Below are 23,745 nucleotides of genomic sequence, written 5' to 3'. Positions count from 1 at the left end.
CAAAAAGTTCCCGGAATTTGCTAGCATCATAGAAACAACGTACCTTAAACACTATTCTACAGCATTCCCTTCAAAATAGTTGCCTTCCGCAACAACACACTTTTTCCAACGCGTGTAGAGTTCCTGGAAGCAGGCCTGGAAGCCATTTTGTGAAACCCGTCTTAGTGCTCTCGTCGCGTTTGCGATAACCTCTTCAGCATTGAATCTCCGTCCTTTCAGATGACTTTTCAGACGGGGAAACAGAAAGTAATCAGGTGGCGAGAGATCAGGAGAGTATGGTGGGTGATCCAAAGCAGTTATGTTGTGCCTGGCAAGAAAATTCTTTACAATAATTGCGCGATGAGCAGGTGCATTGTCATGCATAAGGAACCAGTTGTTTTCTACCCACTTTTCTGGACGTTTCCTTCTCACTGCGTCCCAGAGGCGACGGAGGGTTTCTACGTACAATTCTTTCGTTACAGTACGACCTTCTGGAATGAACTCATGGTGCATGAGACCCTGAGAGTCGAAGAAAACTTCCAACATAACTTTGCTTTAAGTGTGCTTAAATGCGACAGGCTCATGTCAGTAGATTTACTGGCATGTGAAAGAACTCCTGCGGGACAAAATTCCGGCACATCCGGCGATGCTGATATAACCTCTGCAGTTGCGAGCGTCGTTAAATAAAACATAACATTTAAAATAACTTTGCCTTTGGAAGTGTCCCTAGGAAATTTTTGCTTCCGAGGAGATTGTTTTCGATTTCCACTCAGATGACTGTCGTTTAGGGACTGGGTCGTACAAGTAGCACCAGTTTCATTTTGTTTAAGAAATCACCATCTTCATCAGCCATACTGATCATGTCCCCAGCAAAACACAGAACTTGATGTTTGTACTTTGCTCTGTGGACATAATTACAAAATGCGACGAACAAACAAAACACTATGATAAACAATTGCCTACAACTCAAAACCAATAATTGCCATTATCAGCAAACTTTAAGGAAATGACATCATGAATGTTACCAACAAAACAAATGTATAATTTCCCTTGTTATATATTAATACGAAAAATGGTAGTAAAATTCCGGGAACTTTTTGAACCTAGTAGTATAACTTCCTCCATTGTCCTGTAACCTCATCCCTCTTAGCCACAGATATTTTCCTAGGCAATTTATTCTCGAACAGCCTTAACCTATGTTCCTCTCTCAAAGTGGAGTCCAAGTTTCACAACCACAAAGAACCGGTAATATAACTGTTTTATAAATTCTTACTTTCAGATCTTTTAAAGTGAGCTAGATGAGGGAAATTTCACAACCGAATAGCAGACATTTTCCATATAAATTCCCTGTTTAATTTCTTCGCGAATATAATTTATATTTGTTGCAGTTGTTATAAGATATTTGCATTTTTCCACAACTTCAAAGGCTAAATTTCCAATTTCTATATTTCGATTTGAATTGAATTGTTTTATTTTGGCAAAAGATATTACAACATAATGGCACCGTCATAATTTCTTCTTCTCAGGCCAAATGGCCTGTTACGATCTCACAGTTGAATTTTCAATCCAGCGCTTCTTTGGACGACCGAGAGATCTCTTCCAGTTTGGACGATAGTGGAGCATGACTTTTGGGATTCTATCTCTATGCATGCGATGCAGATGATTTATCCAATTGTTCTGATAACGTTTTACGTGATTAATTACAGGTACTAGTTGTAATTCTTCCATTACATCTCCATTGCATATGTGATCCCATTTCGTATATCCCACTGTATAACTCATACATTTAATTTCATTAGCCGTTATTCTGCTTTCGTCTTTCTTCCTCAATGTCCATGCCTCACTGCCGTAACAAAGTACAGGTCTCGCCAAGGTCTTGTATAGGCGAATTCTAGTATGCCTTTGTACTAGGGAAGGTTTCATAATGTTGTTAATTATTCCCATTGTTTTGGTGCATTTAGAAATTTTCAGTGAAATGTCTACTTCATCGAAAAAAGATAATGTGTATCCGAGATATGTAAAATAATTTACTCTTTCTAATGACCGTCATAATTTAAAATATAAAAGTATAAAGTATCAAAACACAACGTCATAAAATTCTTTCACGTTACAAAGAGAATTTAATTATAGATTATATTTTCCCTTTAAATATCAGGATAAGTAAGTTCTTAATAGTGATATGTAGACTATTAAATAAGTTTATAGACATATATCCAAAACTGTTCTGCGAAAGGAGTATTTAAATTTATCCGTAGGTAGGTAGGTAGATAGGTAGGTAGGTAGGTAGATAGATAGATAGATAGATAGATAGATAGATAGATAGATAGATAGATAGATAGATAGATAGATAGATAGACAGACAGATATATAGATAGATAGATAGATAGATAGATAGATAGATAGATAGATAGATAGATAGATAGATAGATAGATAGATAGATAGATAGATAGATAGATAGATAGATCGATAGATAGATAGATATTAAAATTGCCAGGAGTAAAATAATTATGGATGTCACGGGACTTTTAAATGTATCAATATTTTCCCTGACATATAAAAGACAGACCATAAGAAATGGCGAGCTGTACATATAATTCTGAGAGCTCTCTACTGTATTCGAGAAAGCTTCTTGCAGGAAGCATGATTACCCATAACAATGTACCATAGCTCAAAAAAAAAAAATTAATACATTCATAATACTCAGTGATTAAAGTATCATAATTCACACTATATTTTAAAATTCTAAGGACGAAAAAAAAACATTTACTAATTTTTTAGCAATGTGATTAATATAAATATTCCAAACTAGATCAGATTCAATCTGAATGCCAAGAAATGGAGTTGAATTTGTAGATAGTGTTTCATTACGATTTAAAGTAATTTTCACTGTCTACATTTTTACCAGATCCTTTAACTCCATTAAATATATAGTGTAATTCAAATTTAATAGAAGGAATACTGAAATCAGAAGTAAACACTGAAATAATAAAACAATTACCTTTAGAGACAATTAATATTAGATACCCTCCACAAAACTGGCTTCATTTATACACTGACGGATCCTTGATCTCCAGAGAACAAGGTGCAGGTGCAGGTGTTACGTGCTGTCTCTTCTCACTTTATAGATCTCTTGGATATGGAGCAACAAGTTTTGATGGTGAAAGAGAATTTTCACTACAATTAAATACTAATAATAATAATACTACTACTACTACTACTACTACTAATAATAATAATAATAGCAACTCTTTTAATTCACAACTTTGTAACCCTTTGTGCATATATGCCTATCTATGTTCTCCGTGTTGTTTATCTAGCCTTGTTTGAATCAGTCATTCAATACGGAATAATAGGATGGGGTGGAATGGCAGACTATCCTAACTCCATTAATATTACTACAAAAACGGATCATCAAAATTTCTCTGCATAAACCACTTGATTATCCGACACAATTTATTTATTCTGAATTCCAAGTACTAAAAATTGAGCAAATATATAAACATACAGTACTAAATTATTTTCACAAAAATCGAATGAATTTTATAACTGAAAACATATACATAACACCAGAAGAAAAATGTCCCAACTCTTTTGACAGAACCTAAATGCCACGCTAAGACACAGTAGGAATTATGGACCAAGACTATACAATTGAGTATTGAAAAATATCCCAGACCTAAGTAATTTACACATTCTTAAGTTTAAAAATAAAGTGAAAAAGTTTGTATGACATTTGATAAATTTTATTATTTTTTTAAGTGTTACTAGCATTATATGGTACTAATTTTTATTGTATTTATCTAATTCATGTAATCTATCAGATAAAACATTGTAATAAATATAAATAGATCATTTTCTTAATTAATAACAGTGTATATCTCCAATAAATGATTTCTTAGCATCGCCACAGATACACTTGATTGTACTTGTCACTATCTCTGTCACTAGAGAGTTCTTGAAATTTATATTTTCCCCGCCATTCATAAAATATTTTGATACGATACCTCTTGCACAAAAGGGGAGATCTATAACAGAAACTTGATTAATATATTTCAGTATTAGTTGTATTTATCCTGATAATAATGAACAGTTTGACTCGTAGACATTATTTTTGCAGCATTAACTTTCCATGATTTTACGAGAAGATTCGAAGAGAACGGCAGTTACGTAAACTTCCGGCTCCCCCCTACTACCTTTAATGCACAACACAATATCAATACGGCGGTTGCTGTCATCTACGATACATCGAACTTTTCTGTTGATTTTCGAGTTCGTCATTTTTTTCCGGTTATTACATGCTTATTTAAGTTGTGTCAACTCTGGCTAGTGATTTTATATTTTATTTTATCAGTCTTAGTATTTATTTTATTGTTGTAAATATTTTTGTTTTATCACGAATATTATTATTATTATTATTATTAATGAATTATTTTGTATTACTATCTTTGTATCATCTCCGTCACGATAATTCTATTATTACTAGTACTATTATTTCTATCATCAACATTATTATTGATCTCTGTAAAGTTTATGTAGACTATTGGACTGTACCCGAGCACGAGCATATGCTCATTTCGGGTATCTAGTCATATGTATACATTTCAAATGTAAATTGTATATAAATTTGAATTTGAATTATGGGACGCTAATCTAAAAGGATTTACAGGAGCAATAAGTTTGATAGAATATAGCATGGTATGAATACGTTTTGATATATATTGATGACAAGGTACATTCACCATATTACTTTGCGTATGAATAACCTCTTTTATGTGGGAATATATCCAAGTTTTGTTTTCTCATCTTCGAGAATTAATTACCACATGGACTGCGTATTAATTATCTCTCTTCTGTGTGTAGACGTATATGTTTCTTCAGATTTCCCTTAAGAGAGAAGCACTTTCCACACACATCACATTTGAAAGGCCTCTCGCCCGTATGAAGGAATGCATGGCTTTTCAAACGGCCGGATTCGGAGAAACACATTCCGCACAATTCGCACTTGAAAGGCCTTTGGCCGGTGTGTACGGACGCATGACTTTTTAAATGTGCAGATTCCGAAAAACACATTCCACAGATATCACATTTAAATGGCCGCTCACCCGTATGTATACGTGAATGTTGCTTTAAATGTCCCGATTCCGGGAAGCACTTCCCACAAACATCGCATTTGAATGGCCGTTCGCCTGTGTGTAACCGTTTATGTTTCTTGAGATTGCCAGATTGTCCGAAAGATTTTCCACACACATCGCACTGAAATGGTCTCTCGCCCGTGTGTAAACGTGCATGTCTCAAATAATTCGCGGATTGCGAGAAAAACTTCCCACACTCTTCGCACTTGAATTGTCTCTCGCCACTGTGTAGTTGTGCGTGCCTGTTCAGATCTCCGGATTGCGAGAAAAATTTCCCGCAAACTTCACATTTGAAAGGTTTGTCGCCTGCGTGCACGCGTAGGTGTTTCTGAAGACTTCCCGACTGCGTAAAAAATTTCCCACAAACGTCGCACTTGAATGACTTCTCGCCTGTGTGTACGCGCGCGTGAGTTTTCAAAGTCCACGAGTGAGAGAAACACTTCCCACAGATGTCGCACTTGTATAGCTTCTTGCACGTATTAGAGGCAAAATGATGTCTGAGAGATTGGAATGTTTTAAAAACCTCCTTACAAACATTACACTTAAATGAACTGTAATTAATTCCGCTAGGAATTGTCTCGTCAAGGGTGTCAACTGTTCTCTCTTCAGAGGATACTAAATTCTTGCAACTCCGGGCTATGGTCACATGATCTTCACTTGTAATGCCGTCACATTGTGTTGGTACTATCGTCTCATGATTATCTGAAATGCTGTAATGAAAACTGACTGTCAGTGTGAAAAATACTGATGTGTTTTCTATTGTCATTGAATTTGGAATGTTTCGTAATTTCTCCAGGACAATCTGTTGGGTAATTCCATGAGAAGTGGGATATTTCATTCAAGTTTCAAATTAATATACGAGACAAGGTCTCTATACCACAAATGTAAGGTTATTCGTAAAAGTTCGTGTCAAAAAATACATATATATAATGTGGAACTCGGACCTAAAAGTTACAGTGCAATATGCAGTTGAAACTTTCTGTTTCACGAAATAATGAATAATAGTTGTATAGTATTTGTAAGAAGTCATTAGTGACGTCATAAAAGTGTATGGCGTTAGCCACGAATGTATGGCGGAGCAATGGCTGTCACATGACTTGAGAACTTGAATTGGGTTATGCCTACCTCCTCGGTAATAAATTCATATGTCATGATGCAGAAAACAGTTTGGTATCATTTCTGAAATATGTTTCTGTATTATTTTATGAGGAATAATGATAATTTAAGTACCTTATCATAAATTGTCGATATTTAAACGTAATCTTCCAGTTTAAAATGACAAACGTAATTGTCTGTAACAGTACCAATTTCAGTAGAGAGATGGGGGAAGCATCTACAGGGACATCATTTTATTTTTACTAACATTTTTGATATTAACCTGGCTATACCTTTGGATCAACGGTTGCTGCCCCCTTCCACGACTGGAGTTCGATGGCGTAATATACAAACAAATCACTTTACTAGGTATAGGAGGGAAGAAAAATAGTTCATCCATTTACGTAAACTAGGAAATATCATGAGTTTGATAATTTTCATCAGGTTTTTGTTTAATCAGGATACAGTACTGTATTAACAATAAGTGTTTTTACTCACGAACTGAGCTTTCCATGCGGACGTATTCATTATGCAGTGTATATTACACTGTCTATAGCACATTAGCGTACACTATAGAGAATGAAATTAAATTGAAAAATATTCATAATATGGATATTTAAACACATTTTTCAAAATGGTGGCGGTTCAGTTCGATACAGGCTTCAGTTCTAATGTGTGTAATTCCAATTACCAGTTTCGTCCTTCGTACTAGTAACTCATGTTGAAATAATTCTGTACCTACTCTATAAAAGAGTACCTTACGTACTGTAAATTCAATCTTCACATCTGCTCGATCCGAAAAGATAAAATTACTCAGACATGCTATCTACTGTCCATCCAAGTGGTTATGTCGCAGGATCGTAGAAAGGAGGGAAATCACTTGACAATTAATTACTTAACGAGGCCCTTTTATCTAAGTTATTTTAAACAGTTGTATGGGTATAATATTACGTAGATGTCCAATTCCTAACAGAAATTAATGTTCTCAGAAAAGAGCTAAGACAGCCCAGCCACTAGCTGGCGAATAAAAGCTGGTGGGGAAAACTGGAATGCGACGTGGGAAAATGGACGACAGTACCTGTGCGAAAATGATGCAATATTCAGAGCTGTTTCGTCATTGGAAAACGCGAACATATTTTTGGAACGTACTGTGACGGTAAGGCTACTATGACTGTATATGGGGTCTTGGGTCTGTGTAGAGGACGGTTGAACTTCATTAGTAGAAGGGGTGGGAGTGAAGTACATTCAAAAACTCAGGTACAATAAAAAATTGAAGTAAAAATAAAATGATGTCCCTGTATAATGCCTTCAAGGTCCCTAAACAAAATAATCATGTTTTGCATGTATAGTTAACTAAAGTCATGTATACAGGGTTAGTTAAAAGTCCCGGACCACCTAAATAACTTTTGAAGCATATGGTTCAGTGACATGAAACTTGGTATGTGAGGATAACCATATGCTAAGAACTCAATAATGGTATTACCGAGTCAAGTCTCTTATTTTAAATGGAACACTCAAAATATTTTTTATTTTTGAATAGTGATCATTAAGACCTTTTGAAAAAGTACCCACGCTCGATACTTCTGTACAAATTCAATGTTGCTAAGGCAAGAAAACAGAAAAGTGTATCGAATATCAAAATAATAAAATACTCTTTCCTTAACAAAAACAAAACAAAGCTAGCTCACCTTCTAAATTATGTATTCAAATTGGTAGCCCTCAGCTGCTTTACAATGTGTCACACGATCATAGAAACAATTTAAGGAATGATTTAACCAGGCTTTAGGAATATCTTGCACCACTTCCATTTTTATTTAGCAACACTGAATTTGTACAGAAGTATCAAGTGTGGGTACTTTTTGAAAAGCTCTTAATGAGCTTTATTCAAAACTAAAAAAATATATATATTGGGTGTTCCATTTGAATTAAGAGATTTGGAGTTACTTAGGTTAAACCGGAAGTAGAAAAAACTCTGTAATACCATTATTGAGTTTTTAGTATATGGTTATCCCCACATACCAAGTTTCATGTCACTGAACCGTATGCTTCAAAAGTTATTTAGGTGGTGCGGGACTTTTAACTAACCATGTATACACGGAAAGTTGCACGGTCTATTTTCAGCAAGTTAACATAAGACCCACAATCCTTTTCTAAGGGTTTCTAAATGCCCCTTCCATTTATTTGGTTTCATGGTATCTGTACCCAAACTCTTGAAAAAAAAAAAAAAAAAAAAAAACACATTAAGGATTTCCTTCACCACTTACAACAGTGATTGTAAAAACCGAAGTTTAAATATGCTTGGTCATATTTTCGTGTTTTTGATTTTAAAATAGTATTAGCACTAGTACTGACTGTTTCTGATGAATTAGACGCTTCTTTGTTCTGACGCTTACGTTTGCCTCCGATTAAATAACTATCCCTGTGTACTACATACATACACTAGCGTTGGAACTCCAAGTGACAAACTCACAACACAATCGCAATGGAACAACTAACAAGTCACCCACAGACGCTCTGCTTTTATAGTCGCATATTTTCAATCCAGGAAGTATGAGGCGCATCGATATCTCCACAAACATTCAGGTAACAGGAAATGACGTCATAATACTGCGCGACCACAATACATTGGCAGCAATAGCCAGTGTTGCCAATCGAGTATAAATTCCCGCGTATTGGGTTATTGTCACCTATCTTTGTATTTTATATTATGTGAGGAGGGGGCGCAGATTTATATAAGACAAAAAAAGAAGAGCGAAATACGAAAAGTCTGAGAATCGCAGGTATAGATGCAGCAAGAAATTCATGAAGAATTAAAGTGGCGAAGCTCGGGTGTAAATGCTAAATAGGCTGAAAAAATCTGCTTACCTTGTATCTTTTTTTAAATTGCAGATGTTTCTCGGCTTTTCTTTCAAATTTGTTTGTGACATAGAGCCTACAAGAAGATGATGACCACTCATTTTCACCCCCAAACAGAATACAGGCATAACAATATAATATCTTTGTCTCAGACCACCCTGTTAGTCAAGGATATTTCTTCTACATTGACAATTGAAATTTTCTATTTTATCTTCATCCGCAATTTTAATATGTAAATATGGTGTCGATCTCCTATCTTTGTCAGCACATTTTGTTTCATATGTTCAACTTGAAAACGGTTTCTCTTTTAATTTTGTAAATAATGATCGCAATTTTCTCTCAGTGCGATCAATTTTACACAAAACTAGTAACACAGACACGCATGCACGTTTGATTAAACTAAAACTAAACAATGCAGCGCATTCCCAGAACACGAACATAGGACAATGTATTATATTTTGGTTGAGACTAGCCCCGCTTGCTGCTACTGAGTCATAGAGAATAGATACCCCTCCTTCCAGGCATTCTCTCAAACTTGCAAGTGTTGCTGCCTGTGAGCGAGGCCATTGCATATTGCTACGAGCCTTGTGCCAAAAGCCTCCCGTAGTGGAATTACTGCCAATGGTGAATTTAATATACGGAAGGACTGGAGTGAAGTCAAGTGTTACGATACATCGTTATTAGAAACTTATACTAGTACTAGGTATAATAACGCTAAATGTTGGGTAAGGTAAGCCTCAAAAGCCTCTTAGGAGGCCACTGGAAGAATAAAAACGAACTGATGAAGTGAACTAATTATATAGTTACAGAAACAAAAAAAAATAAAATAAAATAAAAAAGAAACACTGAAATGGATATATCACGTGACAAGGATAGCCAAGATATGAAAGCAAGTAGGAAAGCAGTGGAAATAACAAAAAGAAAATAATGTTAAAAAAACAATTAAGTTTTAAAAAACAAAAAGAAATAAAGCGAAGAAATGAAGACAGAAATGAGATAAAGGTTCCTGAAGAAGTGTACCTTAATAAAGCAGCAGCTGTTCATATATCATTTCAGGATCAGAATAATACACAGCAGTTCACATAATTCGGCAAATCCAAAAATGACATACAAAATACCTTCATACACTACAAATACTACATATATATATTTTATCTTAGTAAGTTAATTACTCCTGTCTATCTTGCGTCTCGTTTTCAAAATTTATCCACCCATCATAACCTAGACACATGATCACAACACTCCTCAATATTATCCATTCCCTCTTACCGAACATCCTCATTCATCATCCTTCACTGTGGCTGTTCCTCGACTTTGGAATTCCCTACCGAATAATGTCAGGAACTGTTGGACATCAAACCAATTTAAGAATAGACTAACAAAACATTATTCTAACAATTCTTGTGAACAATAATAGCTGTTTCAGGTTTCTCAATGTTTAATGGTTATATATATCACAGATAAATATCTAAATTATCTCATTATAATTATTATAATTATTATTATCATTACTATTATTATTAGTATTTTTTTATTATTACTATTCTTATTATTATTATTATAACTATTTCTTACAAATGTTTATTATTGTCACACTAACATTAGTTATCCAATTTTCATTATTTACTTTCATGTTGTTTTATGATCTAGATATTAATGTAATAACTATGTAAGCAAATGTATTTAATGAGAATTAGAGTCTGGCTGGGCGGAAGAGAAGGCCTACTGGCCTTAGCTTTGCCAGATTAAATAAAAAAAAAAAATATCTCTGTTATTTAGCGTCTGAATGAGATGAAGGTGATAATGCTGGTGAAATGAATCCGGCATCCAGCACCGAAAGTTACCCAGCATTTGCTCATATTGGGATGAAAAAAACCTCAACCAGATCACTTGCCCCAACCGGGAATCGAACCCAGGCCACCTGGTTTCGCGGCCTAACGCGTTAACCGTTACTCCACAGGTGCTGACATATATATATATATATATACTACCCCATCATATAAATGTATCTGTTAAACAATGGAAGAAGAAGAAAAAGAAGAAGAAGACAAACAGTAGCACACTTCACTCACCTCTCAAACACTTCATCCTTTTCTGAAGGTACTTCCAGTTTCAATTCCTCTTTAACTCCGTCCTGATCAAAAGAATCTTCCTGAAAATGATAACAAATAATGCAGAGAGCCTTAGTTGGCATGTATGTCACTGTTTTCCTACGCCAGGTGCCTGATTTTAAATTCTTATAAGATCAGTCAGGTTTTTAATAAGGCTGTAATTTGTTTTGCTTATCAATTTGCTCACCTCAAAGTGTTTTATTTACATACTGTATAAATCCTTCCTTCAGATCAGGTTATTCGCCTGTATTGAATTGCATTGAAATCAACTTTTAACCTTGATATTGAATGTGAGGCAAATAAGTCACTTGAACAATACTTACTTACTGGCTTTTAAGGAACCCGGAGGTTCATTGCCGCCCTCACATAAGACCGCCATCGATCCCTATCCTGAGCAAGATTAATCCAGTCTCTATTATCATATCCCACCTCCCTCATATCAATTTTAATATAATATTCCCATCTACGTCTCAGCCTCCCCAAAGGTATTTTTCCCTCTGGCCTCCCAACTAACACTCTATTTGCATTTATAGATTCGACCAGTGCTAAATGCCCTGCCCATCTCAAACGTCTCGATTTAATGTTCCTAATTATGTCACGTGAAAAATACAATGCGTGCAGTTCTGCGTTGTGTAACTTTCTCTATTCTCCTGTAACTTCATCCCTCTTAGCCCCAAATATTTTCCTAAGAACCTCATTCTCAAACACCCTTAATCTCTGTTCCTCTCTCAAAGTGAGAGTCCAAGTTTCACAACCATACAGAACAACCGGTAATATAACTGTTCTACAAATTCTAACTTTCAGGTTTTTGGACAGCAGACTGGATGACAAAATCTTCTCAACTAAATAATAACAGGCATTTCCCATACTGATTCTGCGTTTAATTTCCTCCCGAGTGTCATTTATATTTGTTACTGTTGCTCCATGATATTGCAATTCTTCCACTTCTTCGAAGAATAAATCTCGAATTTTTATATTTCCATTTCAGTCACTTGAACAATGCGATCTTAAAACGCGTTCAGTCCATTTTTATGAAAGGACTGGCCTAGTTTTTTTTAACCATCAGTCTACGGACTGAGTGAGTTTTCAAGTAGCTCGCACAATAACACAAACTTTTAGACGACGATGTGGAACAAAATTAGCTTAAAACATACTTATAGCGTACTCAAAATAAATCATTTACATGTACAAATCATGTATGTATGAATCTAACGCTATTGATTTAACAATGAAGTCTTTCTCCTTCGTGCTCCTAATATTTCGACGTGATGTCTTGAGCTATGTTGTTGTTCTTGTTTTCTAATGCGAGGCATTTGACAATAAAGTCATTTGACCTCTTGCACTTCAATATTTTTCAAAGATATTATCATGGCCAGCCACTGAAGAACAGATTTTGAGATGTTCCGAATACATTTCTTGGTTTGAGTTGCACAATGGGCAGTTAGGGGACTGATATATTCCAATTCTAGGCAGGTGTTTGGCCAAACAATCATGGCCTGTTGCCAATCTAAATGCAGCTACAGACGATTTGCGTGGTAAATCGGGAATTAACTGTGGATTGTGATGCAGAGAGTTCCATTTTTTCCCTTGAGATTGTGTTATCAAATTTTGTTTGTTGAAGTTTAAGTATGTAGATTTAATAAATCTCTTCACAGAGTAATACGTAGATTTAGTAACAGGTCTGTAAGTAGCAGTGCTGCCCTTCTTTGCTAAAGCATCCGCATTCTCGTTTCCCAGGATTCCACAATGGGATGGTATCCATTGGAATACAATTCTTTTATTGAGTGATATTGAGAGAGCATTTCAGTTATTTCTGCTGTTTGAGATGAAGGTGTGTGTTTAGAGACTATTGATAGAATAGCTGCTTTGGAGTCTGACAATATAACTGCATTCCTAAATTTATTGATGTGGCATAGAAGATTCCTGAGACATTCACTTATTGCAATGATTTCACCATCAAAAGTTGTTGTTCCATATCCAAGAGATCTATAAAGTGAGAAGAGACAGCACGTAACACCTGCACCGGTACCTTGTTCTCTGGAAATCAAGGATCCGTCGGTGTATAAATGAAGCTAGTTTTGTGGAGGGTACCTAATATTAATTGTCTCTGAAGACAATTGTTTCAGTATTTCAGTGTTTACTTCTGATTTCAGTATTTAGATTATATTCTATATTTAATAGAGTTAAAGGGTTTGGTTCAATTTGTAAGTTTTCTTTTAAATTCGGAATATTGATTTTCTGTTTTAATTCTTGAACAATGGATATGAAACTTTTTTGAGTTTTCAATCTACAGAGAGGACTGTATGAATGCCAATTGATTCCTGGTAATCTGATAAGTTTTTTATATTGAATCAGTGCTTTTTCTTCTATTGTAATTTTGATCCTGTTAATATTAGTGAGGAATCTCATAGAATCTATTGGAGTTGTTTTGATTCCACCAGTAATGAGTCTGAGAGCTTGGTTTTGAACATATTCTATTTCGTTTATGAAAGGTGAAGTAATCAAAATTTCTCCGCAGTATATTAGCACTGGCTGTATAAACATTTTGTATGTAGTGTTCTTGAGCTATTTGAAGGGCTGTGCAGCTTGCCAGACGATCCATATCCATTTTTGCTTCTGACAGCATAACAGACAATTTGGTGAAGTCAGTATACCGATTCTGTGGAGATGTTTACTTAAACAATCATGGCCAGTGAGTAGCCTGAACGAGGAAGTTCCGGGATTAGACTAGTGTTTTCCAACATATTTTTCCTGTTTATTTTAATATTGTACATGTCTAAATCATAAAAATGGCCAAATGGACTAGACGACATTTGGGATCATATTCGGTATAGAACAATATAAAAAGTCACGCGGATATTGTTAATGGAAAATACATTGAGGCTCATGCGAAATAATATGACTTGTGGCTTTCCTGGTGTTTGATGTAGAATAACTCTTTTTGGGTTCTCATCCAGGTGAGTTGGAGACCAGTTAAGGACGGCCTTTGTGTCTACAGAATACCTTGTGAGTGTAGGAAATGCTACATCGGGCAGACGGGACGCACCATTATGTAACACTGCACGGAACATCAACCCAGCATGAGACTATATCACCCCGATAAGTCTGCAGCAGCCCAACACAGCCTAGAAACTGGTCACAAGATAGATTTCAGCGCCACCACCATTTTGGACAAGACATCAGGTCACTGGGACTTGGTTATCAAGGAAGCCTTCAAAGTCCAGCTAGATGGCAATAATTTCAACAGAGACGGGGTCTACAGCTGAGTACAGCATGGAAACCTGCCATGAATACGCTTAGACCTCCAGCACACGGCAGACAGTCGGGACCAGCAAGTAGCTCCTGATTGGCTGCCGTGTCCACCAACCAGAATGCGCCTGGCGGTCGGGACTAGGAACTAGCTCCTGATTGGCCCGCAGCGGGAAGCTCTACTATTGCATATATACCGGCTAGACGTGGTCCCACATCACTTCGTCCCTGAAGAAGATGGCAGAGCTAGCCGTCGAAAGCTTGGAAGCTAATCTGCAACTCACCTGGCTGAGAACCCGAGAAAAGTTATTCTAAATATCAGAGTTGTTTAATATCTTCTTCTCTTCTTCCTCTATTAGATGTTTCCATTTATACAGATTATCCGACTGCTACAGACATACCTATCCTCGAAAGATTTTTCACTAATCACCGTTGTCCCTTCCATTCCTCTTGAATTCAAGTTCTCCCTTATCTGTCATTCTTGGCCTTCCCAATGTCTTCTTATTCTCCATTCTCATCCACACTGTCCTTCTTCGTAACCTCTCCTTTTAACATGTGAGAATCATTGTAAACTCTATTGCTAAATACGCTCTTATAATGGTCTAACAACTCGAATTCCAATCTCAGTATTTCTAATTCTATTCCTTCTAGCCTTTCCGTCAATACTTTTTAATATTCTCATCTCTGATATATCCCATTTCTATGCAAATGCTTAGCCAGACAATGATGTCTTCTGATTAACCTGAATGCTGCTACACAACATTTCCGTGTAAATGAGGAATCACGTGTAGATTCTGATATAAAATGTTCCATTTCTTTCCTTGCGATTTGGATATAAAATTTACATTATTAATATCTGTATATATTAATTTAATGAGTCGCTTAAGGGGAGAGGATGGTATTTTTTGGTGAAAAATGAGTAAATTAAAAAAGAAATGCTTTAAAATGCTCTTTGATATGTGTGGAATGCATAGCATAATATTTTGTGGGTATTTGCGCCCTTATCAGATGTCGAGACGCCATATTTTAACTTCCTGCGTTATGGATTTTTAATCACTCAACCTGTTTTATTGTTGTTTCTGGTAAATTTAATTTAAAAAAATATATATATTTTTTTCTTTAAAATATTCTTTGATATATGTGTGGAATGCATTGCATAACATTTTGTGAGTATTTGTGCCCTTATCGGATGTTGAGACGTCATTTTTAAACTTCCTGCGCTATGGATTTTTAAATCACTCACCCCCTTTTATCGGTTTCCAGTAACTTCATTTTTTTGCTACATTGCCAGACAAAAATGGATATGATTTCTGAACTGTTAAAGATACACGCATGAAATTTAGAACACACATTCTTTAGACTATTAGGAAACTTTTCTCTATAACAGAAGGTTGTTAATTGATTTTATTTTAAAAATACGTCCGTTTGTTTGCAAGAAAGATAATCAGAAAATTGTTATTAAATTTTAATTGTTTATTTTACAAACGTAGGGACTAATATCAAAATTCTGTTACAGACAGTTTGTAGAACATGCTTTTGCAAATACATTGCAAAAAACTGTTTGAATCTATCTTTAAAAACGGTTTAGATATCGGTTTTAATACAATCCTGCATTGGGTACATTTTTTTTTTTTAAATTTGGGCCCCCAAACAATTTTTTTTTTTTTTTTCAAAATATTTTATTTGGTTGAGTTGCCACAGCTATGATCTCTCTACATACAAAAAATTAATATTTTACACAAAATAGGAAAAAAGTTAAAGAAAATACCATCCTCTCCCCTTCACAGAATGAAATGTAGGTTGCAGGTTATTTTACGACACTTTATTAACAGCTTAGGTTATCTAGCGTCTGAATGAGATGACGGTGATAATGCAGGTGAAATGAGTCCGGGGGCCAGCACCGAAAGTTACCCAGCATTTGCTCATCTTGTGTTGAGGGAAAACCCCTGAAAAAACCTCAACCAGGTAACTTGCCCCGACCGGGAATCGAACCCGGGCCACCTGGTTTCGCGGCCAGACGCCCTGACCGTTACTCCACAGGCGTGGACGAAATGTAGATTTAGAAACAGGTATGTAAATGGCTGTACTACCCTTCTTAACCAAAGCATTGGCAGTTTCATTTCCCAGAATTCCACACTGAGATGAAATCCATTGGAAAATGATTATTTTGCTGAGCATTTTAATTGGAAGAGCATCGCAACTGTTTGAGAAGAACAGAAATTTGGTGATATCATATAAAAAGTTTTTAAGACTTTAATCTATATTATTAAAAGTAATGTTTCTAAGATCTCAGTATTAATTACGTATATAGCAGAGCCATGTATAACCAAGTTATTTATAAGACTACTGTATAAATACAGTTAACCACTCACCTCCGTTTTACACTTCACCACAGAGAAGCCTTCACACTTCACCACGGGAAAGTGAAAAGGCCCTTGGTCTTCCTCAACTTTAATCTCTGATGTGAGGTCACAGCTGTCGTCCACGAGTTCCGCCTTGATCCCAGGCATGTGCTGATCCGATGAACTTCCTTCCTGCAAAACACAGCCGCACAAAATCTGAAGCAGCTAGTTCAGCGGCTCTGAAGTTTGCCTCACGTGTAACAGACATCAGCCTAGTTCTGCACTGCATAAGATAGATGCAACTTCAAACACAAGACACTAACAAATCTATTTATTCTGGCCAAGCAAAGACCATGAGGCCTTCTGTTCCACATTACCAGAAGTGACATATGCATTATAAATTAATAATAATAATAATAATAATAATAATAATAATAATAATAATAAAATAATAATAATAATAATAGTAATAAGATAATAATAATAATAATAATAAAATAATAGTAATAATAATAAAATAAAATAGTAATAATAACCGTAATAATAATAATAATAATAATAATAATAATATTAATAATAAAATAGTAATAATAATAAAATAATAATAATAATAATATAAATAATAAAATAAAATAGTCATATTAATTGTAATAATAATAAAATAATAATAAAATAATAATAATCATAATAATAATATAATAATAATAAAATAAAACAGTAATAATAATAGTAATAAGTATAATAATAGTAATAAAATAATAATAATAATAATGATAATAAAATAAAATAGTAATAATAAAATAATAATAGTAATAATAAAATAAAATAGTAATAATAATAGTAATAATAATAATAATATAATAATAATATAATAATAATATAAATATTTATTTATTTATTTATTTATTTATTTATTTATTTATTTATTCAGACTATTAACCTGCAAAACAACAGCACAAGGCCAATTACAGTTTAGCACAAGATACAGAATAAAACAAAACAACAAATGATGATGAGAATGAATGATAGAAAATGGCAGTGAGATGAAATACAATCAATATAATAGTCAACATTAAACATTGACCGAATGCAACAAAATAAATAGGACAAATAATTATTAAATTATTAGTACAGTGAGATAATTAAAATAATGGCAATTAAATAAAATGAATTACAAATGAATTAATGAAATCATATAAATGAAGACTGGAATAATATAAGACAGTGCATACAAATAATTATTAAAATTAGACACAACTGCCAATAAACAATAATGACAAAATGAATAGATAATTATAAAAATACGTGATACAGAAAAGCTAAAAACAACACAAACGAAGTTAAAAATGAATATGCTTAATATAAGAATAGCCAAACAACAAACTATACATTAAACGGATCTAAATTAATATAATGTAAATTGGCAGCTTTCATGCATCTGACAACTGGATAATAATAATAATAATAATAATAATAATAATAATTAGCAATAGTAATAATAATAATAATAATAATAATAGTAATAATGATAATAATAATAAAAATAATAATCAAAACACGGATATTGATGACGTTATTTTCTTTTCTTTACGTCCTTTGTGACGTCCATAAATATATAAATCTTGGACACAAGCTGCTGGTTACAGAAATTTAGAGTTTTAGGTCATTTTTTTGGTAATTTTTAGCTCTTTTAATCTTTTAACTAATTTCTTTTAATTTTAAGGGCATTATTTTTATAATTTTTTTTTTTTGTAATTTTGAGGACATTTTCGTCATCTTTAAAATTTTAACGTGATTTGGTCATCTCTTAAATGTTAATCATGTTTTGGTAATCTTTTAAATTTTATGTCATTTAAACACAAAAACATCAATGACGAAGGTCGACCTGGTTGGCGAGTTGGTATAGCGCCGGCTTTCTATGCCCAAGGTTGCGAGTTCGATCCCGGGCCAGGTCCATGGAATTTAAGTGTGCTTAAATGCGACAGGCTCATGGCAGTAGATTTACTGGCATGTAAAACAACTCCTGCGGGACAAAATTCCGGCACACCGGCGACGCTGATATAACCTCTGCAGTTGCGAGCGTCGTTAAATAAAACAACATTTAACATCAATGACGAACTGAAAGTTCCAATATAGGAAAACTCGCAAAATTAATATTGACACTACTTCATTCAAATGAGAAATCTGAAAGGATTTTCTACACAGTAAGTGAAGTCAAAAGGAAAAAGAGAAATAGAATAGGAGCTGAAACTCTCGGCTGAGTTGTTGTTCTATGGTCTGCCTTCCAAACAAAAGAATTGAACTGCAGCTCCTTTGCAGTCACCGACGTCCATTTTAGTCTCAGCCACTGGGATACACTACGCTAGATATGGAGGAGATTTAGTGAGTGATACATTTATCCTATTATAACCTAATTAATAATTAATTGTAGCCCATACTGTAGGTTGTGGAAAAATTTGTATTCGTGTGGGAAATTTTATACTTTTATATGGGAATACCATAGCAGCCAGTCTGGAGAGCTGGTAATTTGAGGTAGAATTTTGACTAATTATGTATATGATTGTTTATTTTTAGGTCATTTTCTAAAATTTTTTTGGGTAATTTTATAGATCTTTTTAGAGTTTTAGGTGATCAAAATCCGCGCCCTGATAATAAATAATAATAATAGTAATAATAATAATAATAATAATAATAATAATAATAATAATGAAATTAAAATTAAAATATGGTTTATTTAACGACGCTCGAAACTGCAGAGGTTATATCAGCGTCGCCGGTGTGCTAGAATTTTTGTTCTGCAGGAGTTCTTTTACATGTAAATCTACTGACATGAGTCTGTCGCATTTAAACACACTTAAATACCATCGACATCGGCCAGGGTACAACCCGCAACCTTGAGCATAGAAGACCAGCGCTATACCAACTGCGCTACCGAAGGAGACCATAATAATAATAATAATAATAATAATAATAATAATAATAATAATAATAATAAAAATAATAAATATAATGTCCAAAATTCCTAATATTGCCAAATGCTACCAGCTGACTGCTAGCCTAATACCAATTTACCCGCAGCAGAGGTGGAAGATCCTCAAATCAGACTGGACGACATTACTTACTATTCCTCTGCTTTTCTCGATCACCATGCGGGGTGAGTACCAGTCTCATGGACTAGCAAAACTTTATGTGAAAATCCCTTCCTGCATGGATACTCGAACAAACTCGCATTGCATATCGTCAGTTCAAATCATGACACATTTCCTATATCACACAGATATGGCACGAGAATCATATTTAATCTACTCAATATAAAGTGTAAAACATTGAAATGTATGCTTTTTAGCACTGTTAGATAAACAAATAAACAAAATACATAGTAAGACTTTTCAGTTTACCTCTGATAAAGCATTATTCTCTTCTGTTTTGTACGTGTTTTCATATGGTTGTAAGCCCAATGGATCAACATCAGGTTCCATCTTGATCTAATCAAAAGATGAGATTCTGTAATTAAGAGAGATTTACAGAAAATGAGCTGTTAAGAAATGCTTATTCCCAGTTGCTAGATCTACATTATCTTAAATTTATTTACATGTCGGAAGCAAGTTATCTGATGAACAGAAATATGGGAAATATTTATTACTATTATAATTAAAAATCAACGAAAGGTAATTATGGAGATTGACAACTGCGCGGATTTTTAAATGAGGACTCTTGATTACAGCGTAGTTTTATGAGGTGAAAACAGTGTTTTGCTTTTTATTTGTCGGAAATGACGGCAACATGTTTTTTGTGTTTTTTTTATTATTAATTTATTACGATTTATACGGTTGAATTCCGCGGTTGAACAAGCCCGAATAGTCGGCAAAGAAAGATGGAAGGCATCTAAAAAAAACTACAAAATCTAGGAAAGAACAGAGAAAAATGCAAAATAGAAATCATGTGAGACAGACAAGATTACATGAGAAACAAGTCTCAGCAAAAATTCTTGAAAATCTAAATCAAGGTGCCAGTCCTCATTATAACTCTCGCCAAAGTTCGTCTAAAGCTGTAAATTGGGTATAAGAAAAACTTAAAAAGAATCCATGCACAAAAAAAAGCCGCTATGGTTAAAAATTTGGCACAGAAATTCATAAATCCAGAAAAAAGTGTAAGAAGATCTTCAAGTCAGATCAATAATTTGGTACGCAGTTCCTATGAAAGAGACGATATATTATCTCATCACTTACGCAATATGAAAGATGTTCCGGAACAGATGCACTATAGGACCCACCCTAAACATAAAAATATGCTAAGCCACCAAAAAAAAAAAAAAAAAAAAAAAAAAAAAAAAAAAAAAAAAAAGGTCCACGGAAGTTGCGTTTCGATCAATTAAATGATCGATATATATTGTTTTCATTATGTTGCCAACCAATCAATATTGTTGTAAATTAGTTTGATCATAATCATGGCGGCAGTTTCGAATGCTATAGTTAAATATAAAAAAAGAAGTGGATCAAACTCTCCCTCTTGATTTAAAATGTAGGCCTCGAAATGGAAATTATGGAATTATAAATAAGTTGTAAACTTTTTAGTAGCTTTATCCATGAATAAAGACATGTAGGCTATGTTTATGGTTTTTTATGCGAATTTGGTTTACTTAGGAGTGAAATGTTTTGCGAAATATGCAATCCTGGGATCAGACTGAAGAAATTTAAAAGTAAATGAGATGAACTCCTGTGGAGATGTCATTGGAAATTACAAGGTAATAAATGACAGGCACAGGAACGCCGTATCATAGCACTTTGTGAAATCACTCGAATAACGGAGAAGATGAAATGGAACATCTCCAGTGAAGTCCATGGTAAAATTTTAATTTTACACCAATTTTGTTTTTAATTCTTTGGTCCAGGGAAAATACTAGTAAAAATGTGTTTTTGTGAAAGACTAGTATTTTCCTTGGACCAAAAATGCAGTATAAATGGAGTAGAATTAGTATTTTATAATATATTATAAAGATGACTAATATGAACTTAATTTTATTGCTGTATTAATCCCAATGTTGTATTGTTTGAAAGTTTAATGTTACTGTGTTTAAAGTTTAGCTTTGGTTTGTTTCTTTAACTTTGTTTTGAATAAAATTTAATATATTGTATAACAAAGGTGACTAATATGAGCTTTATATCATTATTGTTGGCTTTATTAAATTATACATGTTTATAGTAGTATGTATTTAGTATTGTTAAGATGGGATACTTGATATAATAATCGAAAATATATAATCGATACTATGGAATACTCTGGGTGGGTCCTATAATGCATATGTTCCGATGTTCCTGTTCGCTTGGCACTCTAAAAAGTAAAAACAAGCAAAAGATTTATGCAAATGTTTCTACAAGAAGCGCACATGTTCTTGAAAACAAACTAGGCCTACACCGTAAGAGCAGGCCGTAGCAAGTTTTGTGCACTACGAGCAGTGTTCATATTCTCTACCTGAAAGTCAGACTCCTGCTAATGTAGGCTATGTAGGGCAAAAACATGCACACTTTGAATTTCCGTTACAAGCAGTGTACAGGTGGAGGCCTACCAAATAAAAGTCACAGCATTTTGTTCAAACATTACGTGCAGGTTATCGGGCAAAGAATTGTGTTCATTAAACATGTTCAGAATGTGCTGATAAATGTAATACATTACTCTCGATTTTGGATGGGCAAAAATTATCTGAAGTAACTTGCTTCAATGTAAAGACAAACTAAGACTATTTGAACGGAGACGCGAAATAGCAGGTAAGTCCCGGCATACTAGTTTACTCAATGCCTGGATCAAATCGTGAAATAGTGCTATAATTGAACTTGAATTATATTCAAGACTAAACCTTATATTCACTTACATACGTTAAAAATCAGCATCAGCTCTTCAAAATAAAGTTACAACCTACTTCTGCAATAATTCCACTTTTTCTTTTTCGCCTCGGGTTCAATTTACTGATCTCATGTAGCGAGATACATCTCCATTACAAAATTATATTATGTAGAATAACTGAATAAACAGTACTGAAGTATCACATCCACAAGTGACTATTTTAAAACACTTAAAAAATAATGGATGACAAGCAACGTTAATGAACAAATCTCCAATTCACGGGGACACACTGATGAATCCCGAATATCACTTCAATAGGAATGTCGAACAATTTAACCCTGAACTTTATTGCCCTGAACACACAGGAAGTATGATGATCAATAGTGCCGTGAAATAGAAGGCGTATTGGAGTCACGAATTTTAATATTTAATTTAAGTTCCCTTGGCTACTAAATTTCCATTTAAGCTTCTTGCAGCATTAATAATAGTGAACATAATATTAATAATATAAAGTATGTATCGGTAGCTAACATGATATATGAGAAATTAAAAACAAAATCATGAATATAGGCCTAGTTCCTTTCAGAAATATATTTAAGGAACGCTTTTTACTGAAATTTTCTAGAAAAGGTACATCAAAGCAGGGATACTTTTCCTTTGCTTATCTGGTTTTTATTAGATGTATGAAGTGACAAACACGTGGAATTAATTTTCGGCCATAAACAATTTCCCGAGAGAGGTCCAGGACGAATTACGTGCTAGTGATATAGTCAGTTTCCCTTAGTCTTGAAACTCATGAGTGTTACATTTGTAACAAGTGGGGAGTGGGCTACAACAGTGCATTTGAATGTACAGACATCAGACGATTTTAAGCAGAAAGTGTTTGTGAATGCAAACTAAATCTACGAGTTTATTACTATATAGGCCTACATCTGACAAAAATCAGGGAAGCAAAAGAAAATTCTGCCTTCTGGTGTAGTTTCTATGGAGAATTTACTCAGTAGTTACAAATGGCTTTTAAGAAACCCGGTGGTTCATTACCGTCCTCACATAAGCAGTCATCGATCCCTATCCTAGGGAAATTCATCCGGTCCCATCAACTTCCTCAAATCTGTTTTAATATTATCCTGCCATCTATG

At 34.2% G+C, this 23,745-nt stretch overlaps 1 protein-coding gene across 4 annotated transcripts in view; it reads right to left on the bottom strand.

Moving 5' to 3' along the window:
• Positions 1-3,428: 3,428 nt before the first annotated feature.
• The window catches only part of LOC138691968 (zinc finger protein 726-like), a 47,687-nt gene continuing 27,370 nt past the window's right edge, over positions 3,429-23,745 (bottom strand). Inside the window, exons 1-5 of one of the 4 annotated variants that reach the window (XM_069814658.1) lie at positions 22,635-22,947; positions 20,164-20,269; positions 16,796-16,957; positions 11,136-11,215; positions 3,429-5,822 (exon numbers count right to left, since the gene is read on the bottom strand). In XM_069814658.1, the coding sequence (XP_069670759.1) occupies positions 4,820-5,822; positions 11,136-11,215; positions 16,796-16,957; positions 20,164-20,244 (1,326 nt within the window). In that variant the 5' untranslated portion in view covers positions 20,245-20,269; positions 22,635-22,947 and the 3' untranslated portion in view covers positions 3,429-4,819. Of the gene's footprint in view, positions 5,823-11,135; positions 11,216-16,795; positions 16,958-20,162; positions 20,270-22,634; positions 22,948-23,745 lie in introns of those variants that run through there. The other 3 variants (XM_069814659.1, XM_069814657.1, XM_069814664.1) reach the window with 3 other exon arrangements.

The sequence above is a fragment of the Periplaneta americana genome, chromosome 16, assembly GCF_040183065.1.
Source record: "Periplaneta americana isolate PAMFEO1 chromosome 16, P.americana_PAMFEO1_priV1, whole genome shotgun sequence".
Classification (NCBI taxonomy): Eukaryota; Metazoa; Arthropoda; class Insecta; order Blattodea; family Blattidae; genus Periplaneta; species Periplaneta americana.
Note: the sequence above shows the minus strand (reverse complement) of the source record. Positions and strands in the feature narration are given on the sequence as shown.